This window comes from Diadema setosum, chromosome 3 (assembly GCF_964275005.1).
Source record: "Diadema setosum chromosome 3, eeDiaSeto1, whole genome shotgun sequence".
In the NCBI taxonomy this organism is placed as follows: Eukaryota; Metazoa; Echinodermata; class Echinoidea; order Diadematoida; family Diadematidae; genus Diadema; species Diadema setosum.
This window is the reverse complement of record NC_092687.1, coordinates 35,483,470-35,506,748: the sequence shown is the minus strand read 5'-3', so window position 1 is coordinate 35,506,748 and position 23,279 is coordinate 35,483,470. Positions and strand designations below refer to the sequence as shown.

Here is a 23,279-nt window from a genome sequence, read left to right as displayed (position 1 = left end):
TCATAAAACCACGGTTAAAATCATGGTTTTATAACGATGGTTTTCAACCTTAGTAGAACGAGAGTTACACCATGGTTTCCTAACCATTGCTTTTATACTATTGTGAAACCATGGTTACAACCATTGTTATATTATTATGTTATTTTTACCAAAGTAGAACGATAGTCTTGTTGTGGTTTTCTCACCACTGTTTTTTTAATTTCTTAAAACTGTGGTATAACGATAATTTTTTAACCATGGTTTTAAAACACTTTCATTAAACCACTGTTAGAGCCATGGTTATATAACCATCATTTTTTAACTATGATAAAACCATGGTTAATATCATGGTTAATACCCATCATTTTTAACCTTCGTAAAACGAAAGTTTAACCATGGTATTATAACTAGTGTTTTTGTGCTATCATAATACCATGGTTAAAATCATGGTTTTATTACTATCTTTTTTACACTATCATAAAACCATGATAAAATCATGGTTTAATAACGATGGTTTTCAACCTTAGTAGAACGAGAGTTACACCATCGTTTCCTAACCATTGCTTTTATACTATTGTGAAACCATGGTTACAACCATTGTTATATTATTATGTTATTTTTACCAAAGTAGAACGATAGTGTTGTTGTGGTTTTCTCACCATTGTTTTTTTTTAATTTCTTAAAACTGTGGTATAACGATAATTTTTTAACCATGGTTTTAAAACACTTTCATTAAACCACTGTTAGAGCCATGGTTATATAACCATCATTTTTTAACTATGATAAAACCATGGTTAATATCATGATTAATACCCATCATTTTTAACCTTTGTAAAACGAAAGTTTAACCATGGTATTATAACTAGTGTTTTTGTGCTATCATAATACCATGGTTAAAATCATGGTTTTATTACTATCTTTTTTACACTATCATAAAACCATGATGAAATCATGGTTTAATAACGATGGTTTTCAACCTTGGTAGAACGAGAGTTACACCATGGTTTCCTAACCATTGTTTTTATACTATTGTGAAACCATGGTTACAACCATTGTTATATTATTATGGTTTTTTTTTACCAAAGTAGAACGATGGTTTTGTCGTGGTTTTCTCACCATTGTTTTTTTAATTTCTTAAAACTGTGGTATAACAATAATTTTTTCACCATGGTTTTAAAACCGTCATAAAATAAAGTTTTATCATGTTATCATAACTATGGTATTTTAACAATGGTATTACCACACTTTCGCCACACATTTACCATGGATATGAATTAAAAATCATGGACTACCATCGATCCATTGTAAAACCGTCCATAACCATGGTTATACCATAGTTACGGTTGTAAAACCATGTTTTTTTTTTTTTTTTATAAGGGCACTGGGGCTTAAATTACGTATAGGTAAGTCGGTACTCCGACGCTTGTCCCCGTCTATGTTAACACGTCTAAACGAATATAACGACGGTACGAGTGAGATGCCCATCGCCCCATTACTTGAATTTGTTCGTCTGAGTAGCCCGCCATAGCTGCAGATGTAGCTGCCCCTATTCTAAAGGAGTGAGCTGTGTAACATTGCAGCGGGAGACCGACAAATGAACCGCAGCGCCGCAAAATGCGATTAAATTCAAATCTTGACAAGGGAGTGGTATTGAATTGCTGAAAAAATGCCCCTCTCTGCTCAGAACGAATGCGCAAATAATTCAAAGCCGCCCGCACCGGGCAGAGTGACGCACATGCACTCGCTGGAATGATTATGACACGTCCCGCGCCACGCTGATCTGTTTTGGACAACCGAATCGTTAAGACCAAGCGTCGGTGAGGGGGATTTCCCTTAATGGTGACGTCATCGGTCAACAAGGGGACGCGCTGTGGCGTGGCTGTGAATTCGCCTATTCGTAGGAAACCCAAAAACGCAACAAGAAAAGCGGAGGTCAACATAATACAATCATACGAATTCGCACAAACAGAAGGTAACGCGCGTAACAGGCGCCGCAAAATAGTCAGCGTAATGGGGCAACGAATATCTTCCCTGGCATGAAACCGTCTACATCCTTCAATTAAGTGTTTAATTGGAAAACTGTTCGTAATGTCCTCTTCCTTATGCCCGCGTAAGCAAAACGACAAGCCCGAAACGTACGTGGCAATCGTGTTCGGGGAATAACCGTGCCAAGACAGATAAGAAATAAATAGAGCTATCTGCTCAGTAGTAGGGGCCGCTGTGATATCAAAGTGATAGGAGCGTCGGAAGGCTTGGAAAGCTGACCACGCTTGGCGGTACGTACTCATGGTGTTTCGGGCCCTGGAAGATTCTAGCAAGAGGGCTTGTTCCCCGTGAAGTTGGTCCAAAGTTGGACTGGGAGTGGTGTCCCCACGCTGTCGGCATCGGGAGCCAGGCGACGAAATCTGCCCATCTGGAAGCGTGATAGAGAGTCAGCAATGTCATTATTAACACCGGGCACATACTTGGCTCGAAACCAAATATTCCATTTCAGACACAGCAGAACTAAACGGCGTATAAGAGTCAAGATGTGCCTGCATGTGGACGATTGTTTGTTAATTACCGCCACAACTGCTTGGTTGTCTGACCAAAATACTACCTTCTTGTCTGTCAATTGATCACCCCATAGCGAAACTCCCACAACAATTGGAAACAGCTCCAGAAATGCGATCGAATACTGGCAGGCGAGGACGTCCTCCGGCCATTTAGGTTGAGCCCATTTCCCATCGAAATAGACACCGAAACCAATGCTTGCTGCCGCATCTGAATAGAAATGAAAGGAGGCGTTCCCATGCCACACTTGATCTGGAATTTTCACCGTCCCATTGAAATGGCGTAGAAATTCGATTCAAGCAGAAATGTCGGCCTTAGCCCCGGAAGAAATTCGAATTCGGTGGTGAGGCAGACTTCCCCCGCGCGTGAGATCGATTAGTCGACGGAGAAAGGCCCTACCGGGCCCAATCGCCTTACATATGAAGTTAAGGCTGCCTATGAGCGATTGCATTTCCCGCAATGTGACCTTGGACTTGACCAGAAACTCGCGCAGCATGCTGAGAAGGGCCAAAACTTTGACTTCCGGAACCTGTACCTGCAGGGTGGATGCATCAATCTGAAGACCTAGGTATGTGATTTGCTGCACCGGACCTTCTGTCTTGCCTTCCGCTATGGGCACCCCAAAACGCTCACACATCGCCCTGAAACAATGCATTTATGTGTTCGCATTCTGCAGCCGATGCACCTGCGAAAAAGAAGTCATCGAGATAGTGTAATATGGTTTGCACCCCTGCGATACGCCTGCAACAATCCTGAAGAAATGTACTAAATTTCTCAAAGACTGCGCACGACACAGAACAACCCATGGGCATGCATCGATCGAAGAAAAATTGCCCATCCACACACATTCCAAGAAGATCGAAATCATTTGGGTCCACCGGCAACAACCTAAATGCTGACTTGATATCTGCCTTCCCCATATAAGCCCCATGTCCCAGTGAAACAACTAGGGCTACTGCATCATCGAAACTGCTGTAAACCACTGTGCACTCTTTCCGATCGATACTATCGTTTACTGAAGACCCCCTAGGAGAAGATAAATGATGAATCAGACGGAATTCCCCTGGAGTGCTCTTAGGGACTACCCCTATGGGAGAACATCGAAAATTCTGAAAGGGGGGAGAAGGAAAGGGGCCGGCTATCCTACCTAATTGTATTTCCTTGTCAATCTTCGCTTTTACTATTTGGGGATGGTCAAAGGCCGACTTCAAGTTCGTTGCAGTCATGGAGACACGCTCGCCATTGAAACCTAGGGGGAAACCATGCGTAAAACATCGGATTAAGGAACGGACATCGCCTTGGTGATGATATGAGTGCAGAAAGGGTAATAAGCGGTCCAAAAAAACGGGAGTGGGCGCGAGCGACCGATGTGAATGCGGAGAAAGTAGATTTAGAACCGGCAGAGGAGATGACAAATTGCTTGGACTAGTAATATCAATGGAGGTGGGAGCAGGTCCGTTACTGGCTAGCGGACGACTTTGATTTTGCACACGCCGCTGCGCCGTGCGAGGGGTCGCTGTAACGCAGGCATCTGTGCGCGTAACGGCACCGTTTCCCCCGCAGGCAGCCCCCTCCATTGAATGCAAAGCATACATTGGACCCCCGCGGTCGTGCTCTGTTAGGTTGGAAGGGGGGTGGGCGCTGGTTGCTTCGCTGGGGGTACCCCGCTGCAGACTGCCCGTAGGAACGAAAAATCCGCGCTTGCGTTGTGGCAACGAGTAGCCAGAGCTCACTGTCCACTCTTGCCCAAGACATCTGCGGCTGCCTCGCGTGCCTTAGCCGAAATTGAACATCATAATCGTGCCAGTTGTACCCACACTCGGCAGCCGTGCGCACAATAATCATGTATTTTAGCAGCTCGCGCACGCGAGAAGCATGGCGCTCCGCGAAAATGGCCACGAACACCAGCATGGCATTCGTCCATTTTTCAATAGAGCGAATGGACGGCGAGCGCGACTGGGGCTTCAGCTGCAGACCTCCACCTACGGAGTCGACCGCGAGCATGAGCGATTGACTCGTGGGGAGCGGGTCGAATTTTAGCAATTGCCCAAGCTCCACAAACTCCCCTTTCCAGATGCGCTCTTTCACAGCAGGCTGAACATGCAACCCTAGGTCGTCGCCTAGCTCCGAGATCGCCTGCGGCTGCGCGAAAATGCTGCCCCCCGACGCTGCATCCCTTAAAACATGGGGAGCCTGCGTGGCTAAGCCAGGCTGAGCAGTAAACTGCGAGCTGGGATGGGGCGCGAAAACGTCGGCATTATCGGCCGGCGCCCCATCCCCTACATGCGAAAAGAGCGGAAATGGCAGAAACTCACCGTTAGCAGCTGTTTCGGGTCGGTTTCTCGTCCCTCCAGAAGAGGTCCCGGGCTGCGACTCCGAAGGGTGTGCCTGCGGGGGCGGCGGGGACGACACCGAAGTCGTGACGGATGTTGTCGTTGGCGAGTCGGGTCCCCGTCGAGTTCGCCCCCTGCCCCGGCTAGACGGTGGTGCAGCTACCGATGTCCTGCGACCCCGCCTTATACACCGCTTCCCCGTGCCCGGCCCGTTGCACTCCCGCGTTTCGGCATAATTTTCTCATTGTGGTCTTATCGGCAACAAAAATATTTTGGACAACCTGCCTTCTCAGTGACCACGAAGATAATGCCATCAATTCCTCATACAACTGCCAAGCATAACGCGATGGCTGCAGCTAGTCTCTTGCCGACGCAGAAGTTTATTGGTCCTGAGAGACCTCGCCGGCCTCGTCTCGGCGGTCGGCCCAGACATGCTAATCCATGTAGTAGTCTTGTCCCGGGAATAAATTGTTTTAACTTTCCCCATTTTCAATGTACGTTAAAACCTGATATGTATGTATATATATATATATATATATATATATATATATATATACATATACATACATAATATATGAAGAGTTTGTTTGCAAAAACCGATAAGTCCATTTTTGAAGATTTTGCAGTACGGCTTCGGTCATAAAGTACAAAATAATACCCTTTAACTCTTTATGTGCCACGTTCGCACCTCCGACTCAGTCGACGGCGTGCCAACTTCGCATATTCTGCTCAACAAACAAAGCCGCCAAGACCGATCGATAAACCGCTAATTACTGCTAATCCCGCGGCACTATGAAAGCGTTTCTTGTGCTTTTGTTCCTATCATATACGGCTTGCATTCTATGTGGTGAACGACTATCAAGCGATGTTCCCAACTAGATTTACTCGTACATTCTATGTTTCTGTCACGGTTTAATGTGCAAAAGTCATGCCTTTATAGTAATGTAGCAACTGGTCACTAAAATAAAAAATTGAAAATAGAGTCGGCATACAATTTATATCGAAACAAAGCTTGGCATTCCTCATTAACTTTGCCTACTATTACGCCCATCTTAACAGAAATTCGTAGAAGTTATACAAATTGGAAAAAAAGAATTCTTTCTCAAAGCATGACTACCTTCGTGTCTTAGAATAACGTGGCACACAGGGGGTTTCCACCATGGCACATAAAGAGTTAAATGATATATTGGTCACTACATATAAAGGCATATTTTTGAAGTTATGGCCAAAAGAAGCAATTTTTTCTTATTATTCTCTTTATTTTTCTTGACCTTTAATTGCAAATATCTCCATTTGGCAAATATGGACTTATCGGTTTTTGCAAACAAACTCTTCATATTCTTACATTACATGAATATCATTTTTCTTATACATTGTTAGATTACGGAATATTGAGTTATTGAACATCCGATTCGGACAGCTGCCGTGGTCGGCAGGGAAAGAAAATGTTGCAAATGAATGAACCACTATAGCGTTAGATTTTGATAATTCACACTGACACGAATTTTACAAAGTTATCAGTGTTATAGGATCTACACAATATACTCTGCATTTATAGCAGTGCATTCATTTATACTTGCATCGGCTATTAAAAGAAATCGTTTGAATATTAGGGACTCTACGTCCACTTACATATGTTGACAGGAACAGCGGCTGACACAGTGCGATAAAAAACTTCACCATCCTGCATTTCAGACCGAATTGCATGAAGTATCCTCTCGGATCACCTTCTATATCTGTACTGATTCTTTATTCTTCTTTCTTTGTTTCTTTCTTTATTTCTCCTCAAAAGTTGTGCAGAGGTTAGCTCAGAAAGTGCATTGCCTCTCAATGTCAAACTTATACCATAATGTGTCATGTCGCAAAGACGACAGCGCAAGTAAACTCATAATGATCAGTCGACCGTGACGTCACTATGACGTCATTATATGAAAACACTTTTTCATGCATATCTCATTAATGGAATGGAATATTTTCTTGAAATTTACGTCACATATATTTCAAGTCAAGCTGATTCTACTCATATTCTCAAAATTCATTCTTATTTCAAAACGCGCGCGTACGCGCACGTTGAAAAATTTGTCTGCTCAAATCGAGCTCAATTTTTTTTTGCACACGTTTCAGACCATTTAAAGCATTTTTTGAAAAATTCTAAAAATCGGACGGACGCGTAAGCGCGCGCACATATTCGCACGCACAGCTAATATGAAATAGAAATTTTCCATTTTTTCCACACGGATCGGATATCCAAAATGTCAAGGATTATTTCTACCAAGTTTCAAGTCGATCCGACTCAATATGACGTCATACGGGCCCGTCAAATTCAAAATTCCGCGCGTGCGTCAATGGGGATACACCGTGCAACTATGCCAAAAAAACGCCAATTTTAAATCCGATTTTACTCGTCAGGATGGACGGTGACCCCCCATTTTCTTGACACATTCTGAAAGCTGATGAGTTGTCCATGTCATTTCATGGGTTGGCTATGCTGACAAAATGATTAAAAGATATCAAATTGCTTAATAAAGTAAAAAAAGTAAATTTTCAAAATGTCGTCATCAAATTTCAAGTTCATTCGAGCGTATCTCACTAATCCTTTGCCAATTTTCACCGAGATTTCAGTATGTTGTAGCTTATTTAATGTTCTTTCAAAAATTTAATTACAAACTTTTGATTGGATGACGCCATCACCTCGTAAAAATGGATTAAAAGTCATCTTGTCAAATTTGACCAGTTTACGTGTTATCTCTTTGGGAGTGCAGTTTTTTCTGGAAATGAAAATTGACATGACTGTCTTTATCGAGCATTAGCTCACTTATGCTTCGATGAATTTCTCCCAGATTTTAATATGTTGTAGCTAAGACTTTGGGCTATAGTGATTGTGCCCTCCGTTTTTTTTCATACGATGTCGGCATCACGTCAAAAAAGTTGGTTGAAATTAAATCTTATCTTCGATGTATTGGAACATTTCTTTCTTTCTGCAACTTTCTTTGCAATAACTCAAGAAAAACATACCCTATCATCACCATATTTTGCGCATGTTTAGTTCATGTCACGTACATTATTTCAAAAAAAAAAAAACAACTACTTGATCAGACACCATCTTGGGTATGTAAATTAGGGTCAAAGGTCAAAAATGTTTCATCCTGTATCTTAGTGAATACATGTCCTATCTTTCCCATATTTTGCACACGCAAAGACAATGTTACAAGGATCATTTCACAAAATAAACGCTTTTTGCTCAGATGCCATCTTGTCTGTGCAAAGTTGGGTCAAAGGTCATATGTACTTCTTTCTTTATCTTCGTTATGACGTGTTATCTCTATGGGAGTGAATTTTTTTAGATGTGAAAATTGACATGACTGTCTTTATCGAGCACTAGCTCACTTACCTTTCGGTGAATTTCTCCCAGATTTTAATATGTTGTAGCTGAGACTTTGCACTATCGTCAAATGCCCTTCGTTTTTTCATATGACGTCGAAATTGCATCGAAAAACTTGGTTGAAATTAAAGCTTATCTTCGATGTATTGAGATATTTCTTTCTTTCTGCAACTTTCTTTGCAATAAATCAAGAAAAACAGCCCCTATCACCCTGTGGAGCCGGGAAATGTGCAAACGCCTGGAAATGTGCAAACGTCTCGCCGGGAAATGTGCAAACGCCGGGAAATGTGCAAACGTCGTGCCGGGAAATGTGCAAATCTCTAAATTTCATCAACGGGAAATGTGCAAACGTGACGCAGGGAAATGTGCAAATGTTCAATTTTGCCGGGAAATGTGCAAAACGTCGCCGGGAAATGTGCAAACCATTCATTTCACCTATATTATGTAGAGATGGAAGAGAAACTCTCAATCAAAGCTGCGCACGAACCATTACCATCTTTACCACCTGTCTTAGCAACCATCTGTCTTTTTTTTATTACATTTTCAGCATTTTCTTGCAAACCCTACAACGAATTTTCACCAGATTTGGCAGATAACATCTTAATGGTGATATGATCGTAATTTGTCAAAATAAGCCCCCCACACCAGTCCTATAGGGGGGTGGAGGGAGGAGGAGTTGAAGCCTCAGAGTCCCTAAACGCTTGAATTTTTTTTTCTTCATCTGTCGAACCGAAAAAGAAAGAACTGAGAAATGAGCCCCCCCCCCCCCCCTCCTTCCCCCACCGCCGAAGGGGGAGGGGTGGGGCTGCGGGGCCAGGGTTGAAGTTTCAGCGTCCCCAAAACTCTGGATTTTTTTTTTTATCTTCTTCTGTCAAGCCGATAAAGATAGAGTTTAGTTAGTGCTATGAAGACATAGCGTTAATGAATGAAATTTCATGTTTAGTTATGGCGCGGATCAAGGGGTCTCCAGATCGAGGGGAGTGAGGGCAAGGAGAGGAATTTTCCACATGTTCAGCATCTTCTTGAAAAATGTACGACGGATTTTCACCAAAATTGGCAGATTGCCTCTTTACGGTGATATACACTTAGGCCTAATTTGTTAAAATGAGCCCCCTCCCACACACACACACACACACACTGCTTAAGGGGGGGGGGGGGTTGAAGCCTCGGAGTCCCTAAACTCAAATTTTATCTTCTTCTGTCAAACCTGAAAAGAGAGCTTAGTTAGTGCTATGAAGACATTAATGCCTGAAATGCTATTTCACGTTTGATTGTGTCGGATTTTCACATATTCTGCATCCTCTTGAGAATTTTTTGACGGATTTTCACCGAACGTGGGAGGTAGCATCTCTAGTGTGATATAATCCCACTTTGTTCGAAGGGGCATCAAGTCCAAGTTGTTCCCCTTCCCCAAAGCTAGGGATAAGACCAGGGTAGCCCCCACGTCATTTAGTAAGCAGACGTGAAATTTCATCAAAGTATAGATCTACCTTCTAAAAATGTGATAAGAATGTGTTCTATTACTCTTGGTTGTATAGAAAATTTCTTTAAAAAGTATGTATTCCGTTATTTTTTTTTCCATAATATATGTATAGGGTTTTTAATAAAATTCTGTATTCCACCGAACATAACGCCGGATGTAATCTACAAGATTGTTTAGTTAGATTTTCAAATAATTTGCATTTTCTATTTTAGATAAATTAATTATACAAATATATACAAAAAAAAAACACATTTTCGTCTGTAATTGGCTTATAAAAGCGTATGGAATGCTGATTTTTGGTGTAAATATTCCTAGTGACATTCCAAACATTTGTGCGTTAATAAAATCAGAATCAAAATTATTTTTCTATGTTTTTATTGTTTTATCAATTTTCTATATATTTCCTTGTTTTTTTCTAACTTTTGTTTTTGTAGTTTTTTTCAGCAGAATTTGTCATACAAATTTTTTAAAGCATAGTTGTATTTTCACCAAAATTGGCAGATTGCCTCTTTACGATGATATACACTTAATTTGTTAAAATGAGCCCCCCTCCCATACACACACACACAGACACCGCTTAAGGGGGGGGGGTTGAAGTTGAAATTTTTCAAAGCATAGTTACATTGAAATAAATTGATTTCAGCCATTAAAATTAGAAATATGAACTTTTATATGAATTAATTGAAAAAAAAAAACACAATTTGTATTGACTTTGTACACAAAATCACGTTTTTGAGCAATTTTGGGGTTGACGAAATTTTTTTGAAGGGGCGTGGCTTCGGAACGGTATGCCCGGGCGCGACAAATTTGGTCTCAAAAGTTGTGCGAGACTTGAAATTAAAAAGTCAGCTAGCGGTGCGGTCAAAAAAAAATTGCGCGCCGGAATGGTCGCGGAATTCGTCGGGGGGGGGGGGGGGGCATTATGCCCCCCTTCCCCCCCCCGCGGTAAGTTAGGGTTAACGAACCTCTAGATATAGGGACTTTGCGTGTTTCGGATTAACGACCCATCGGAATAACGAACAGCACCCCCTCCCCCTCACCTATCCCCGATCAGAGCACCCCGAGACCCGCCATAAAATTAAACATGAGATTTCGGTCATTATTGTCTTTACAGCACTAACTTTTTCGGTTCGACAGAAGTACAAGAAAATCAAGAGAATAGAGACTCTGAGGGTTCAACCCCCCCCCCCCCCTCCTCGTCGGCGGGGGGGGGGGGGGATTCAATTTAACAAATTAAGATCGAATCACCATAAATATACTATCTGCCAAGTTTGGTGAAAATCCGTCATAGATTTTACAAGACTATGCAGAAAATGTGGAAAATCCCCTTCCTCCCCCTCACATCCCTTATCAGGGCACTCCTGGACCCATCATAATCAAACCTGAAATTTTAGTAACTATATTGTCTTCATATAACGTAGTCCATATTCTTCGGTTCAACAGAAGAAGATTACAAATTCCAGAGTTTAGGGACCTGAAACTTCAACTCCTCCTCCTCCCCCCCCCCCCTTGGCGGTGGGAGGGGGTGGGGCTCATTTTACCATATAAGATCATATCACCGTAAAGATGGTATCTGCCAAATTTGGTGAAAATCCTTCTTGAGATTTATCAAGAAGATGCAGTAAATGTGGACAATCTATAGTCTAGTTGACGAACTAGCCGGAGCCTTATAGACCGCAATTTTCTCGATTTTCTCGATTTTCTTCATCCGTCCATTATTTTCATCATGTAAAAATCAACTACCTATACCTCATGCACTTGCAAGGGACTGACTGCCATATAACGTAAGTGGTATCTGCTGTCTTATCAACATTTTTAATGCCGAGTCTTTCTACTCTGCCAACTCTAGCCTCACTGACGCTATGCATCGGTCCCACTGATTGAAGTTGATGTGCGGTTCCGCGGTGTAATCTGCAGATCCCTACTACCACGCCGCGCACGCCCCGCCCGCCATCTTGCCCTCTACGACTTCTCTGTACCGTTGTGTATCTTTGATTTCACTGTGACCCATAATCAGTCGTCATCATGCCTTCAACCAAGAAATCTGCTGACCTATCAATCGCTACTATTGTAGACGAACTTCTTGGAAATGACGGATTTCTTGCCAAAATGCGTGAGATCATCAAAACAGTAGTCAAGGAGGTTGTTGATGCGACGTCAAAATCATTCTCTGTCGACATAGAAAAGAACACCGGCCAGATACACGACCTACAAGTACAACTGCAGGAGAAAAGAAAGGAGATTGACTCCCTGTCATCCCAGTTGACATCCTGTGAACACCGACTCTCTTCTGTGGAACACCAGCTACATGACCTGCAGCAGTATTCGAGAAGGAATTCACTTCGAATCTTCGGCTTGAAGGAATCTCCTAGTGAATCAACTGAACAGCTGGCCCTAGGTGTACTCCGCGAGCGTCTAGATCTGGAGATCTCTGCGACAGACATCGACAGATGTCATCGTGTAGGCAAGACGCAGGATGGCAAGCATCGCGGTATTCTCGTGAAATTCTGCAGCTACAAGACACGGAGCAAGGTAATCACTGCTAGAAGGAAGCTCAAGGGCAGTGGTATTTCGATCCAAGAGGACCTGACAGCCAGAAAACAAGAGCTCTACAGGAAAGTTTACACAAGTAAGAAGGTCGCGAGTGCATGGACATCTGATGGCAGAATCTTCGCACAACTGAAGACACAACGGGGTCAGCCATCTCCCAGACCATGCGTTATCTCCTCAGTCAGCGATTGTACTCGTTTGCAGTTGTAATGTGTATGTGATATGCCCTGAGCTACAATGTAAATCGTTGACTTTGTACATATTGTATTTTGTGCTCTCATGTCATGTCAGTACTCTTTCTTTTTTTTTTTATCATATGTATTGATTTATTGTATCAGTAAGGGTCCTGATGTACATGTAGGTCCCTGGCAGGTGTCTTTTTATGCCTGTTTTAGCAAATTTTGAACTCTTTTACAAGTTCTGATTAGTCTGTGTTATTACAATTGTATATAATATTGCACAAAAACTTGTACATGCTTGTGCGTTTAATGTACATTTTAAACTATTTTTTTTTAATTAATGTTCAGTGTAACAGCCCAGTTTTTATCCTCTGTGTCTCTTGCCCTCTGTAGTTCTCACAACGAAGGCATGTGTGTATATATCTATGATCTCCATTGTGCAATTCAGTGACAGGCTACTGTACAGCATATTACTTGCAGGCAAACTCCTACGTTTGACAGCATACATTTTTTTCATTGTTTTAATTCTGTATATAAGCAGACTTCTTTTCATTCAGGCATGGGTCATCAGCTCTCCTTGTGACATTCCTTCAATATGAATGAATCTTGTATATACCCGCATATTTGTTCGCAATATTATGATCTGAATAATGTACCTACAAGAACCTCTTCCTCCCTCAATCTTTTTCATTGTAATATTCGTAGTCTTAAAAAGAATATTGATAGATTGTACTCATGTATTTCGAATGTTAATACTAGTTTTTCAGTGCTTGGGATTACTGAAACTTGGTTGAATAACAATGAGAAGCTTTTGCCTATACACGGTCTAAGTGGTTATAACTTTGTTGGAAAGGGAAGAAGGAACCGTCCCGGTGGTGGAGTGGGTCTTTTCATAAAAGACACTCTAAAATATAAGATACGTGATGATCTGAATGTATTTGTAGATTAAGTGGAATTGTTTTGTATTGAGTTGTACTCCGATTCAAATGTCATTATTGGAGTGTTATATAGACCACCTGGTCAGCCTATTCTTGCCTTCAAAGACAGTGTTGAGACAATTCTCTTCAAAATTGCAAACGAGCGTAAATCCTGTTTTATGATGGGAGATTTCAATATAAATCATTGTAATCAGGATGATACAAATTCCAAAGACTTTATACAATACATGAATTCATATGCTTTCTTTCCTGTTATTTCTAAGCCAACCAGAGTCACAACTGAATCATCATCTTTGTTAGACAATATATTTGTTAATAACCCGTGCAATATTGATGTGTCAGGTATAGTCACTTACCCTGTAAGTGATCATATGCCAATTTTTCTCATATCTCATGTAACTTTACACACACAGAATGTGAATGAGCCATGCTCATCTCTGGTGCGACATATTAATGAGAGTAATATATTGTTGTTTTATGAAGAATTAACTGTGATTAACTGGGATGACATCATACACAATCTTACAAATGATGTTAATGTGTTATATGATATATTTTCTACAAAATTTTGTTCTTTATACAATACATGTTTTCCAATGGTATTGACCAAGGGTAATAATAGGACAAAAATGAATCCATGGTTTGATAAGAATTTAAGGAAACTTTGTCGAAAGAAAAATGTTTACTATCGCAAATTTGTAAAAAAATCCTACATTATATAGAGAGGCTGCTTATAAGAAACAGAGAAATATTGTTAATGATGCAATAAGAAAAGCTAAGCGTGATTTTTATGGTAAGAAATTCGTGGGAGTAAAAAATGACTTGAAAGGTACATGGAATGTTATTAATGGTATTTTCAAATATAAGAGTAAGATTGATTCCCCATTATTGGTGAAAGATAACAAGTCTGTATCAAATTCTGTGGAAGTGTCAGAATTATTTAATGAATATTTTGTCTCTGTTGGTGAGAATATTGCAAAAAGTGTTCCATCCTCAGTGAAAAGTCCATCTGATTTTCTTATTGGTGAATTCCCAAACTCATTTTTCTTCACACCCATAACCAACTCTGATGTAATTAATGCAACATTAAGTCTGAAAGATGGCAAAAGTCCAGGTCATGATGACATCAGCACCATGGTTTTGAAAAAGTGTAGACATATTATTGCTCCAGTATTGGCCCATATTCTTAATATATCTTTGCAAACTGGTTGTTTTCCCGAAAAACTAAAGATAGCTAAAGTTTTGCCTATATACAAGAAGGGCGATAAGTCTCAGTGTGAAAACTACAGGCCAATTTCTTTGTTGTCAATTTTTGGAAAGATATTTGAGAAGCTTGTGTATGCTAAGTTCATGTCTTTTATTGATAAATACGATATACTTTATAATAAACAATTTGGGTTTCGATCTGGACACTCAACATATATGGCTTTACTGGAATTCATTAACAATCTTAATACAGCTTTTGAGGCTGGTCATGTAGGTGTTGGGATCTTTTTAGATCTGTCGAAAGCCTTTGACACCCTGAATCATTCTATGTTGTTACAAAAATTATATTTTTATGGCATACGTGGAATTTCTTTGGAATGGATTAAGAGTTATTTAAGCAATAGACAACAATTTGTTTGTATTGATGGCAACAGCTCCACGTTCCTAAGAATTACCTCAGGTGTCCCCCAGGGATCTATTCTAGGCCCTTTATTATTTTTATTGTACATAAATGATATACAAAATGTTAGTAGTAATTTGAGTTCAGTTGTCTTTGCAGATGATACAAATGTAGTGTGTGTATTTATATCTGGTAGAAACGCCACCCAAATAACATCTATCATAACAACTGAAATACCCAAACTTGAATAATGGTTTTTATCAAATAAGCTGTTGGTTAATATGAAGAAAACAAACTGTATAGTATTTAAACAGAAAAATAAGAGAATAGCAGATGATATAGCTGATGCTGTTATAAATAATCAAAAGGTAGAACGAGTGTCTTGTACATCATTTCTTGGTGTTAATAGATGAACATCTTAATTGGGCGCCCCACATAGATGATGTTTTGCATAAAATATCATGTGCAACAGGTGTGATTTATTGGATAAGACATTTGTTATCGTTGAGGATCTTATTGTATATCTATAACGCCACTTTATTGCCACATTTAACATATTGTACAATGATCTGGGGCCAATGTGCAAAATCTCTTTTAAATCGTGTGTTCACACTTCAGAAAAGGTCACTGCGTGCAATAACAAATTCTCACCCTTCAACACCTTCCCAACCTCTGTTCAAAAAGCTCCAGCTTCTTACTGTATTTGATATATGTAAATTACAAACAGCCTCATTTATGTATATGTATACTCATAAGTTGTTACCCTCTGTCTTTGATGATATGTTCAAATATACAAGAGATATTCATTTATATAACACTAGACAAACTGGTAACTTATATTTACCTCTTCTGAGATATGTTACATCGCAAAGATCTGTTAAATATCAAGGAGTACATATTTGGAATTCTGTGCCTGAAGAAATGAAGTTATGTCCTTCCCTTGCCTCTTTTAAACCTAGATATAAAATATATTTGTTGAATAATTATAATTGAAGTTTCTGCAGAAATTTAATCTGACAACGTTCATATGATGACTGCAATGTGTATTTTTTTCTACATATTTTCACTCGTAGTTTGCCTGTCTTTATTTTTTATTTTTCTTGTTTTTTAATCGTCTTTTTTTCCCCTCCATTTAAGTGTATCTTATAATGTACAAAGAAAAAAAATCTCAAGTGGGAGTCCAGCCGGAGAAAGGCCAATGGCCTCTGCTGGCTCCTCCATTTTCTCTCTTAGAATTTCCTCTTTGTTTTTCTAAATTCTTTTTTTTTTCTCTCTTCATTGTGCTTGTTTTTCTCGTACATGTATACTATTACCGAATGTAATGTTATTATCTTCACCTTGTTCTTTGCCACATGTATTTTAATGAGAATTTGGAAATAAATGAAATGAAATGAAAAAGGGTCCCCCTCCTCTCCTTCACTTCCCCTCCCCCACCCTCAATCATGGCACCCCTGGATCCGCCATAATCAAGCATGAAATTTCAGTCATTAATGTCCTCAAGGCACTAACTTAGCTCTATCTTTTTTTTTTTTTTTTTGTTCGACAGAAAAAGATTTAAAAAAAATCCAGAGTTCAGGGACTCTGAGGATTCAACTCTCCCCCCCCCCCCCTTTCGGCCGGGATGGGGGGTGGGGGAGGATTGGGGGCTAATTTCAACTCATAAAGATCATATCACCGTAATGAGGCTATCTGACAAGTTTAGTGAAAATCTGTCCTAGACTTTTCAAGAAGATACTGACAATGTAGAACATCCCTCTCCTCCCCTCATCCCCCCCGCCCCCCGGCGATCCGGACGCCCCTGGATCCGTCATAATCAAACATGCAATTTCAGTCATTAATGTCTTCATAGCACTAGTTAGGGACTCTGATGCTTCAATTTGAAGACTCCTCCCCACTTATGGCCCCGTGCCCTGCATCCCTGGATCTGCCATTAAACGTGAACTCCTGTCATCAATATCTTTAAAGAACCAACCTATCTCATTCTTATTTGGTTATATAATACAAGAAGAATTTTGATAATACCGTAGTTCTGGGACTTTGAGGCCCCCTCCCCTTTTTCCGGGGGGGGGGGGGTGGCTGCTATATAAACAAATTGAGATCCTATTGCCATAATCGTGCTATCTGCCAATTTGTTTAAAATCTGTCAAGGATTTCATTAAGAAAATCTAAATGGCGGAAGTTATGGGCAGTTCTGATATGGAGTTTATCTACTACCTTTATACACAATATCGCTAAAGTAAATGATTTGCACATTTCCCGGCGACGTTTTGCACATTTCTCGGCGAAATTGAACTTTTGCACATTTCCCGTTGATGAAATTTGCACATTTCCCGGCGAGACGTTTGCACATTTCCCGGCGTTTGCACATTTCCTGGCAAGACGTTAGCACATTTCCCGGCGTTCGCACATTTCCCGGCGAGACGTTTGCACAATTCCTGGCGTTTGCACATTTCCAGGCGTTTGCACATTTCCCGGCTCCACACGGGCTCGTTCAATTCGCTCCGTCGCATTTTTTTATGCCTCCGCCACGAAGTGGTGCCGGAGGCATTATGTTTTCGGGTTGTCCGTCCGTCCGTCCGTCCTTCCGTCCGTCCGTAATGAATTTTGTGGACAGGGTAACTATCAAAACCTTTTGAGGTATCTTAATAAAACTTGGCACGTATGTGTATTAGGGGGTGAAGTTGTGCCTATCAACTTTGGGGTGCACATGCTCAAGGTCAAAGGTCAAAAGGTCAAGTTCAAATACATAAAATTTCACTATTTCCATCATATCTATGCAATGCCTGAAGATATTTTCTTGAAACTTAGTGTATAAATGTATTACCCGATTAAGATTCTCTGGTGAAAGTTTGGGTCATGAGGTCAAAGGTCAAGTAAAAACATTAAAACTTCACCTTTTTTCTTTGTACCTTGGCAATTGTTCAAGGTATCTTCATGGAACATAGTATATTTACATGTCCTGACTGGCAGTGATTATCTAGAGAATTTAGGGTTCATGGGGTCAAAGGTCAGGGGTCAACAGACAAGGGCAACACTTCAGAATTTTACTATTTCCCTCTTGTTTATGCAATGCCAGCAGGATGTTTTTTTTTTTTTTTTACACTTGGTGTATGCATGTATAACCTAATAGAGATTATCTGGAAAGTTTTTTTTTTCTTTTGTTTTTGCCTCAAAGGTCAAAAGGTCAAAGATCAAGGGAAAGTCCTGAACTAAGTTTTTCCTCCATATCTTGGAAGTGGCTCAGGTTATCTTGAAACGTACTACATATTTATGCATATTCTGCCTGACAGTGATTATCTAATGAATTTTAGGGTCAAAGGCCAGATGAAAATGGTAACAATTTACTATTCAATACAGAAATTCCATTTTTTTCCATACCTTGAAAATTACTCAATGCATAAACGTTTGAATGGGTCAAAGTCAAATTACAGTCCTTAAATCCTACTACATGCACCGATCATATGGGAGCGCGATTTTATTTTTATACGTTGCGTCCCACGCGTAATCTAAAGCTACTTTTCAGCACGACGCAGGGGTGAGGAGAACGTCCAGTACAAGCGTTGTCTCAAACGTCAAAATCTAAAGCTCCCTAATATCGCAACAAACAACACTTAAAGGTGCATAGTCCCGGTAGTGTAGGGGGCGCTGTTGATGATACTGCCGATCACCGTTAGCATTGATACGAAGAGAGCCGAAGTTGAGCTGTCATCAAGAGTAAAGCGCGTAGGTGTTGCAAAGTAACGTTGCCTTCGTCGTCTTCTCTGCGCATCGCGCAGTCTGTTGTAATGCCATGGTGCGTTCATATGTGCTTCTTATTATGACATCACAAAAGAAGTTTGCTGAAGCTGTCATCCCCCTCAGCCGAATCATGAGCTGAACTGACCACTGACTACAGTGAATCGGACTTCTTCGGACTCGGGGAAGTGGGCCAAAGCGTAAGCGCTAAAGAGGAGCCGATAGCATAGGTCTCTATAGGAAACCTGCGCCGTGCGCCCGCGTACGCATTTGACTAAAACACCGGGACCATGCATCTTTAAATACTCATATCTAGTCCCAGTGGCGGATCCTGGAGAGGGCGCCCCTCTTTATTTTTTTTATTTTTTTTTTAAACAAAAGAAATAAAGCGAAACATGGGGGCACGTGCGCCCCCTTTCATTTTGTATAGGTGCCTCCCCTTTACGGAATTCCTGGATCCTCCACTGAGTCCAGTCCATGTCTTACAGTGTCTGGTGTCTGGGGGCATCAAATGCCATTTCTGTTACTTTCTTGACTTGTTTTATTTTATTCGATCTTCTTTTTCTTTCTTTTTGTCTCTTCATCACAACAGCAGTGGATCACATTTCTCCAATGCCGCTTGGTATGGAAGACGAATCAATCGCAGATTCTCGGCTTTCAGCCAGCTCCTGCTATGGGTATAAGTTATGTGCGACACTGGGTAGACTCAACCACCCTGCAAGTGAGTCCTTCCTACACCCTAACTGTGCTTTGTTTGCCCAAAGAATTGGTAATTGTCACCGTGTACATCCTATTGGAGAGATAGAAAGGTCATTGAGGGCGGTGATTTGGCTCAGTCGGTAGCGCGTCTGCCTCGAGATCCAGGGGACCCGGATTCGATTCCCGAGTGTAACCACTGCTAAAGTAAACTGAGCAATGATGAATTCTACATATGTGACCAAGCCAGATTTTGGGGTTAACTTTGTTTAGCCGTCTGCCCGATATTTTTCTAAACTAATTTTACTCTATTTCGGGGATGCTGAATCTGAATCTGGATGATGTAACTCTTGTATCCTTGAGGGTTTTGAGATATTCAAGATGGCTGCCAAAATTAATTCCCAAAACAGATGAAGAGTTTGTTTGCAAAAACCGATAAGTCCATATTTGCCAAATGGAGATATTTGCGATTAAAGGTCAAGAAAAATAAAGAGAATAATAAGAAAATTTTTGCTTCTTTTGACCATAACTTCAAAAATATACCTTTATATGTAGTAACCAATATGTTCATTTAAAAGGTTTTATTTTGTACTCTATGACATAGGCCGTACTTCAAAATCTTCAAAAATGGACTTATCGGTTTTTGCAAACAAACTCTTCAGATATTCATGTGTATTTTCTTCTAAATGGTTAAAAAAGTAAAGCCATTGATGTTTTTTTTACTCTTTTACGGGGTTGCTGAATACGAAACTTGAACATGATACTTTTTTTTTTCCTTGAGGCCATTTGAGATATTCAAGCTAAATATGGGCTATGCAGTATTCTTCTGAGGTGGAAAATGAAACAAGGAAACAAAAAGAGAGAAGGGGGATACGGAAAGGGCGCCGCACTTCTTCATCCGAGCAATATTGCCGAGTGAGCATCCCAGCCAGGTCAAGTATGGGCGGATTATTAAGTGTTGATGAAAATGCTGGAGGGATAATATCAAAGCCAAGTGCAGGCGTGTTGGGCATGGTCATCATTGAAGAAGAATGATTAGAAGGAAAAAACGAATAAGAAAACAACAAGTATTTTTCTGAACTTCTCAATCCAGACAGATTTGCTGCTAATTTCATGCATTACTATTATAAAATTATGTCATGAGACATGATGCGATATTCATTTAATATTTCAAGGGCATTATGTTTACGAAGCTTTAGTGAAACCAGCTAAGCTATCATAAAATATAATATCAGTAAATCTAGTCAACTGCATGGACTTACTTGTGTTTAGGAGTATATTACCGACATTTCACGTCCTTTCCAGGACGCTTCATCAGGCCAACTGATCTTCGGCGGCAATTGGTTGTTGACCCGTGACAGGGAAAGCGCCGAGGAATCTTCCGAACTGCCGAATAGTAGGCTCCGGCTATAAAAGTTGTGTTGCAAGCTCCTCCTCGGTTTTAGGGTGGTTCCTCCCTTTTCTTTTTTTTTTTTTATGTAGATAGCCTCTTTGACTCCTGTCTACTTTACCTGGATGACTGAGAACATTCATAGCCATAACCTAAGCTGTCTTTCTTCGAAAAGCTACTTGACATTTTATGGAATTCTTTTCCATGATTGCAATTGTTGCGACACGTATTGTCGCCCCTACACGGATTGTCGCCCCCTACAAGGATTGTCGCCTGGCGACAATCTGTGTAGGGGGCTGGCGGCACGGATTGTCGCCCGCCCTCGAAGCACATTTTGCTGGGTAATATCGTTCTGGACATAATCATTGAAATACACATAACTTACATGGCTATATCCATGCAAACATGCCATGTAAAAAGTCATGGTGAGGTTTCAAGGAAGTGTGTATGTGCGCGTGCCCATGATGATTTAGTGTCCGTTTGTGCGTGCGTGTGTGTGTGTGTGTGTGTGTGATGGAAGAATGTTTTTATTATGTCAGTTTTTTGCGTATGTGTTTTTTAGCTGCGCGTGGGGAGGGATACCTAGTAAGCTGTTGCTGGCATAAATGTTGATATTGATTTTATCAGCAGCTTTGAATTTGATGAGTTTGTTTGGCAGATTTGTATATGAATTCGGAGTGGAGCTTGCTTGCGGGCGGATGCTGCTTTTCTGCATACAGTCCATTATGTCTTATTTATCATTATTGGGAAATCGTTTCATCAGGAAGGATGTGGTATCGGTTCGGGTGTGCGTCGGTATGTGGGAAGGGGGTTACATTTCGTTATTGCAAAAGTTTGTTATTCTGAAGGCTCATTCGTCCGAAGGCTCATTCGTCCGAAGGGTCATTATTCCGAAGGTTCGTTATTCCGAATTTCATTTTTCGATCAACGAACCACTAGGTATAGGGAATTGTGTGTTTCGGATAAATGAAGCCTCGGAAAAAAAACGAAACTTCGGAATAACAAACCTTCGTGTGTGTGTGTGTGTGTGTGTGTGGCCGGGAAGGTGTGGGACAGCGATAAACGATATACAATGAGAACGAATTTAGTATTTCTCTATAGTCTTACCCACTTTACGCTCCATGGATATTACTTTTTTTTTTATTGTATTTGGGTGTGGGAGGGGTGTCCGAATGTTCTAATGATTTTTTTTTTCTGGAAATGTATAGGCTTCGCTTTATTATAACAATCCCCTTAACATAACCCAGAAAGTCATGAGTATCGCTGCACAATGACAGCATAACCACAGTTTGTCTATTCCATATAACTGTAATATTTTCTTACTCTGTTTAACTTATCGATCTAGATAGTATTCTATTTGTGGTATAATTATGTTATGTAATCTTTACATTGTGATGTTTATCCATATCTGAGCTGCACAAATAAAATTCAAACTTCAAGTTCAAAATTTCACATATCTTTCATTACTGTAAAGCAAATTAAAGAAATGCGAAAACTTTTCACAACTTGTACGTAAATTCAATTTCACTTTTCCCCAGTGTACAATGTAAGACAGTCCAATATCTGATGAATTTGCTGTCATAATACATTGACTTGGCAGGGATCGTCATATTGTACATAATTATTTATAACAATCTGTAACTATCCGAAAATATCCGCAACTCTCTGTAAATAGTCGCAACTCTCCGCAGGTCTTCCGAACTATTCGGAAGTTTTAAATGCAAGTCGAAAGAACAAAATTGCGTGCCAATTCATGCCAAATCTCTCCGTATCGCCCCGCAATGCTCTGGTGACAGAAAGAGATCCCCGGGTGTCCGCAGAAAAAAAAAAAAAAAAAAAAAAAAAAAAAAAGGATGCCTTATTTGGACGTAACGCCGGACGCAGAGCATTATGTGACTGGGGCCTTACGTAGACACACGAACGCTCACACACAACACACATACGTAGGGCCTACGTAGCCCACGAACACCAAACCCCTCAGATACTCATGCAGGCACAAAACTGCGCCTACAAACACGCACCATCACATACCCTTTGATATACACATTCGCCACTATATTCCACATACACACGTAAGCATACAGGCACACGTATACACACAGACAAAGAAACCACTACCACTATACAACCACCACACATGCACAGCTTCTACATATTTTATTAGGCCTACTATACTTCAAACACACTCACATACACACACACACAACAAATCATACACATCACATATCATGCAGCTCACAATACACACACACACGCACACACACACACACACATACATACGCATAACTTACCAGTCATACCCATCCCACCAAGCTTAACACCGGAGGAACCACCCCGAGCCCGGGGCGACAATCCGTGACGGGGCGCCAATCCGTGTCGCAATTTTTATTTTTTTTTTGCCAACACGGATTGTCGCCTTCGAGGTCAAAAACTGGGAACTGCACAAGCGTCACGG

At 40.7% G+C, this 23,279-nt stretch overlaps 1 protein-coding gene across 1 annotated transcript; it reads right to left on the bottom strand.

Annotated features, from left to right (window-relative positions):
* Positions 1-1,412: 1,412 nt before the first annotated feature.
* On the bottom strand, positions 1,413-3,169 carry LOC140246818 (uncharacterized). Its single transcript, XM_072326147.1, has 2 exons — positions 2,950-3,169; positions 1,413-2,392 (listed from the first exon to the last, which is right to left on the bottom strand). The coding sequence occupies exons 1-2, from the start codon at positions 3,167-3,169 to the stop codon at positions 1,413-1,415; spliced, it is 1,200 nt and encodes a 399-aa protein (XP_072182248.1).
* Between the last annotated feature and the right edge of the window lie 20,110 nt (positions 3,170-23,279).

Coding starts and splice junctions, on each gene's coding strand:
- LOC140246818 (XM_072326147.1), bottom strand. CDS start 3,169: ATGTGTGAGCGTTTTGGGGTGCCCATAGCGGAAGGCAAGACAGAAGGT. Junction 2,393..2,949: donor AGGCAGCCTTAACTTCATAT/GTAAGGCGATTG, acceptor TCACGCTTCCAG/ATGGGCAGATTTCGTCGCCT.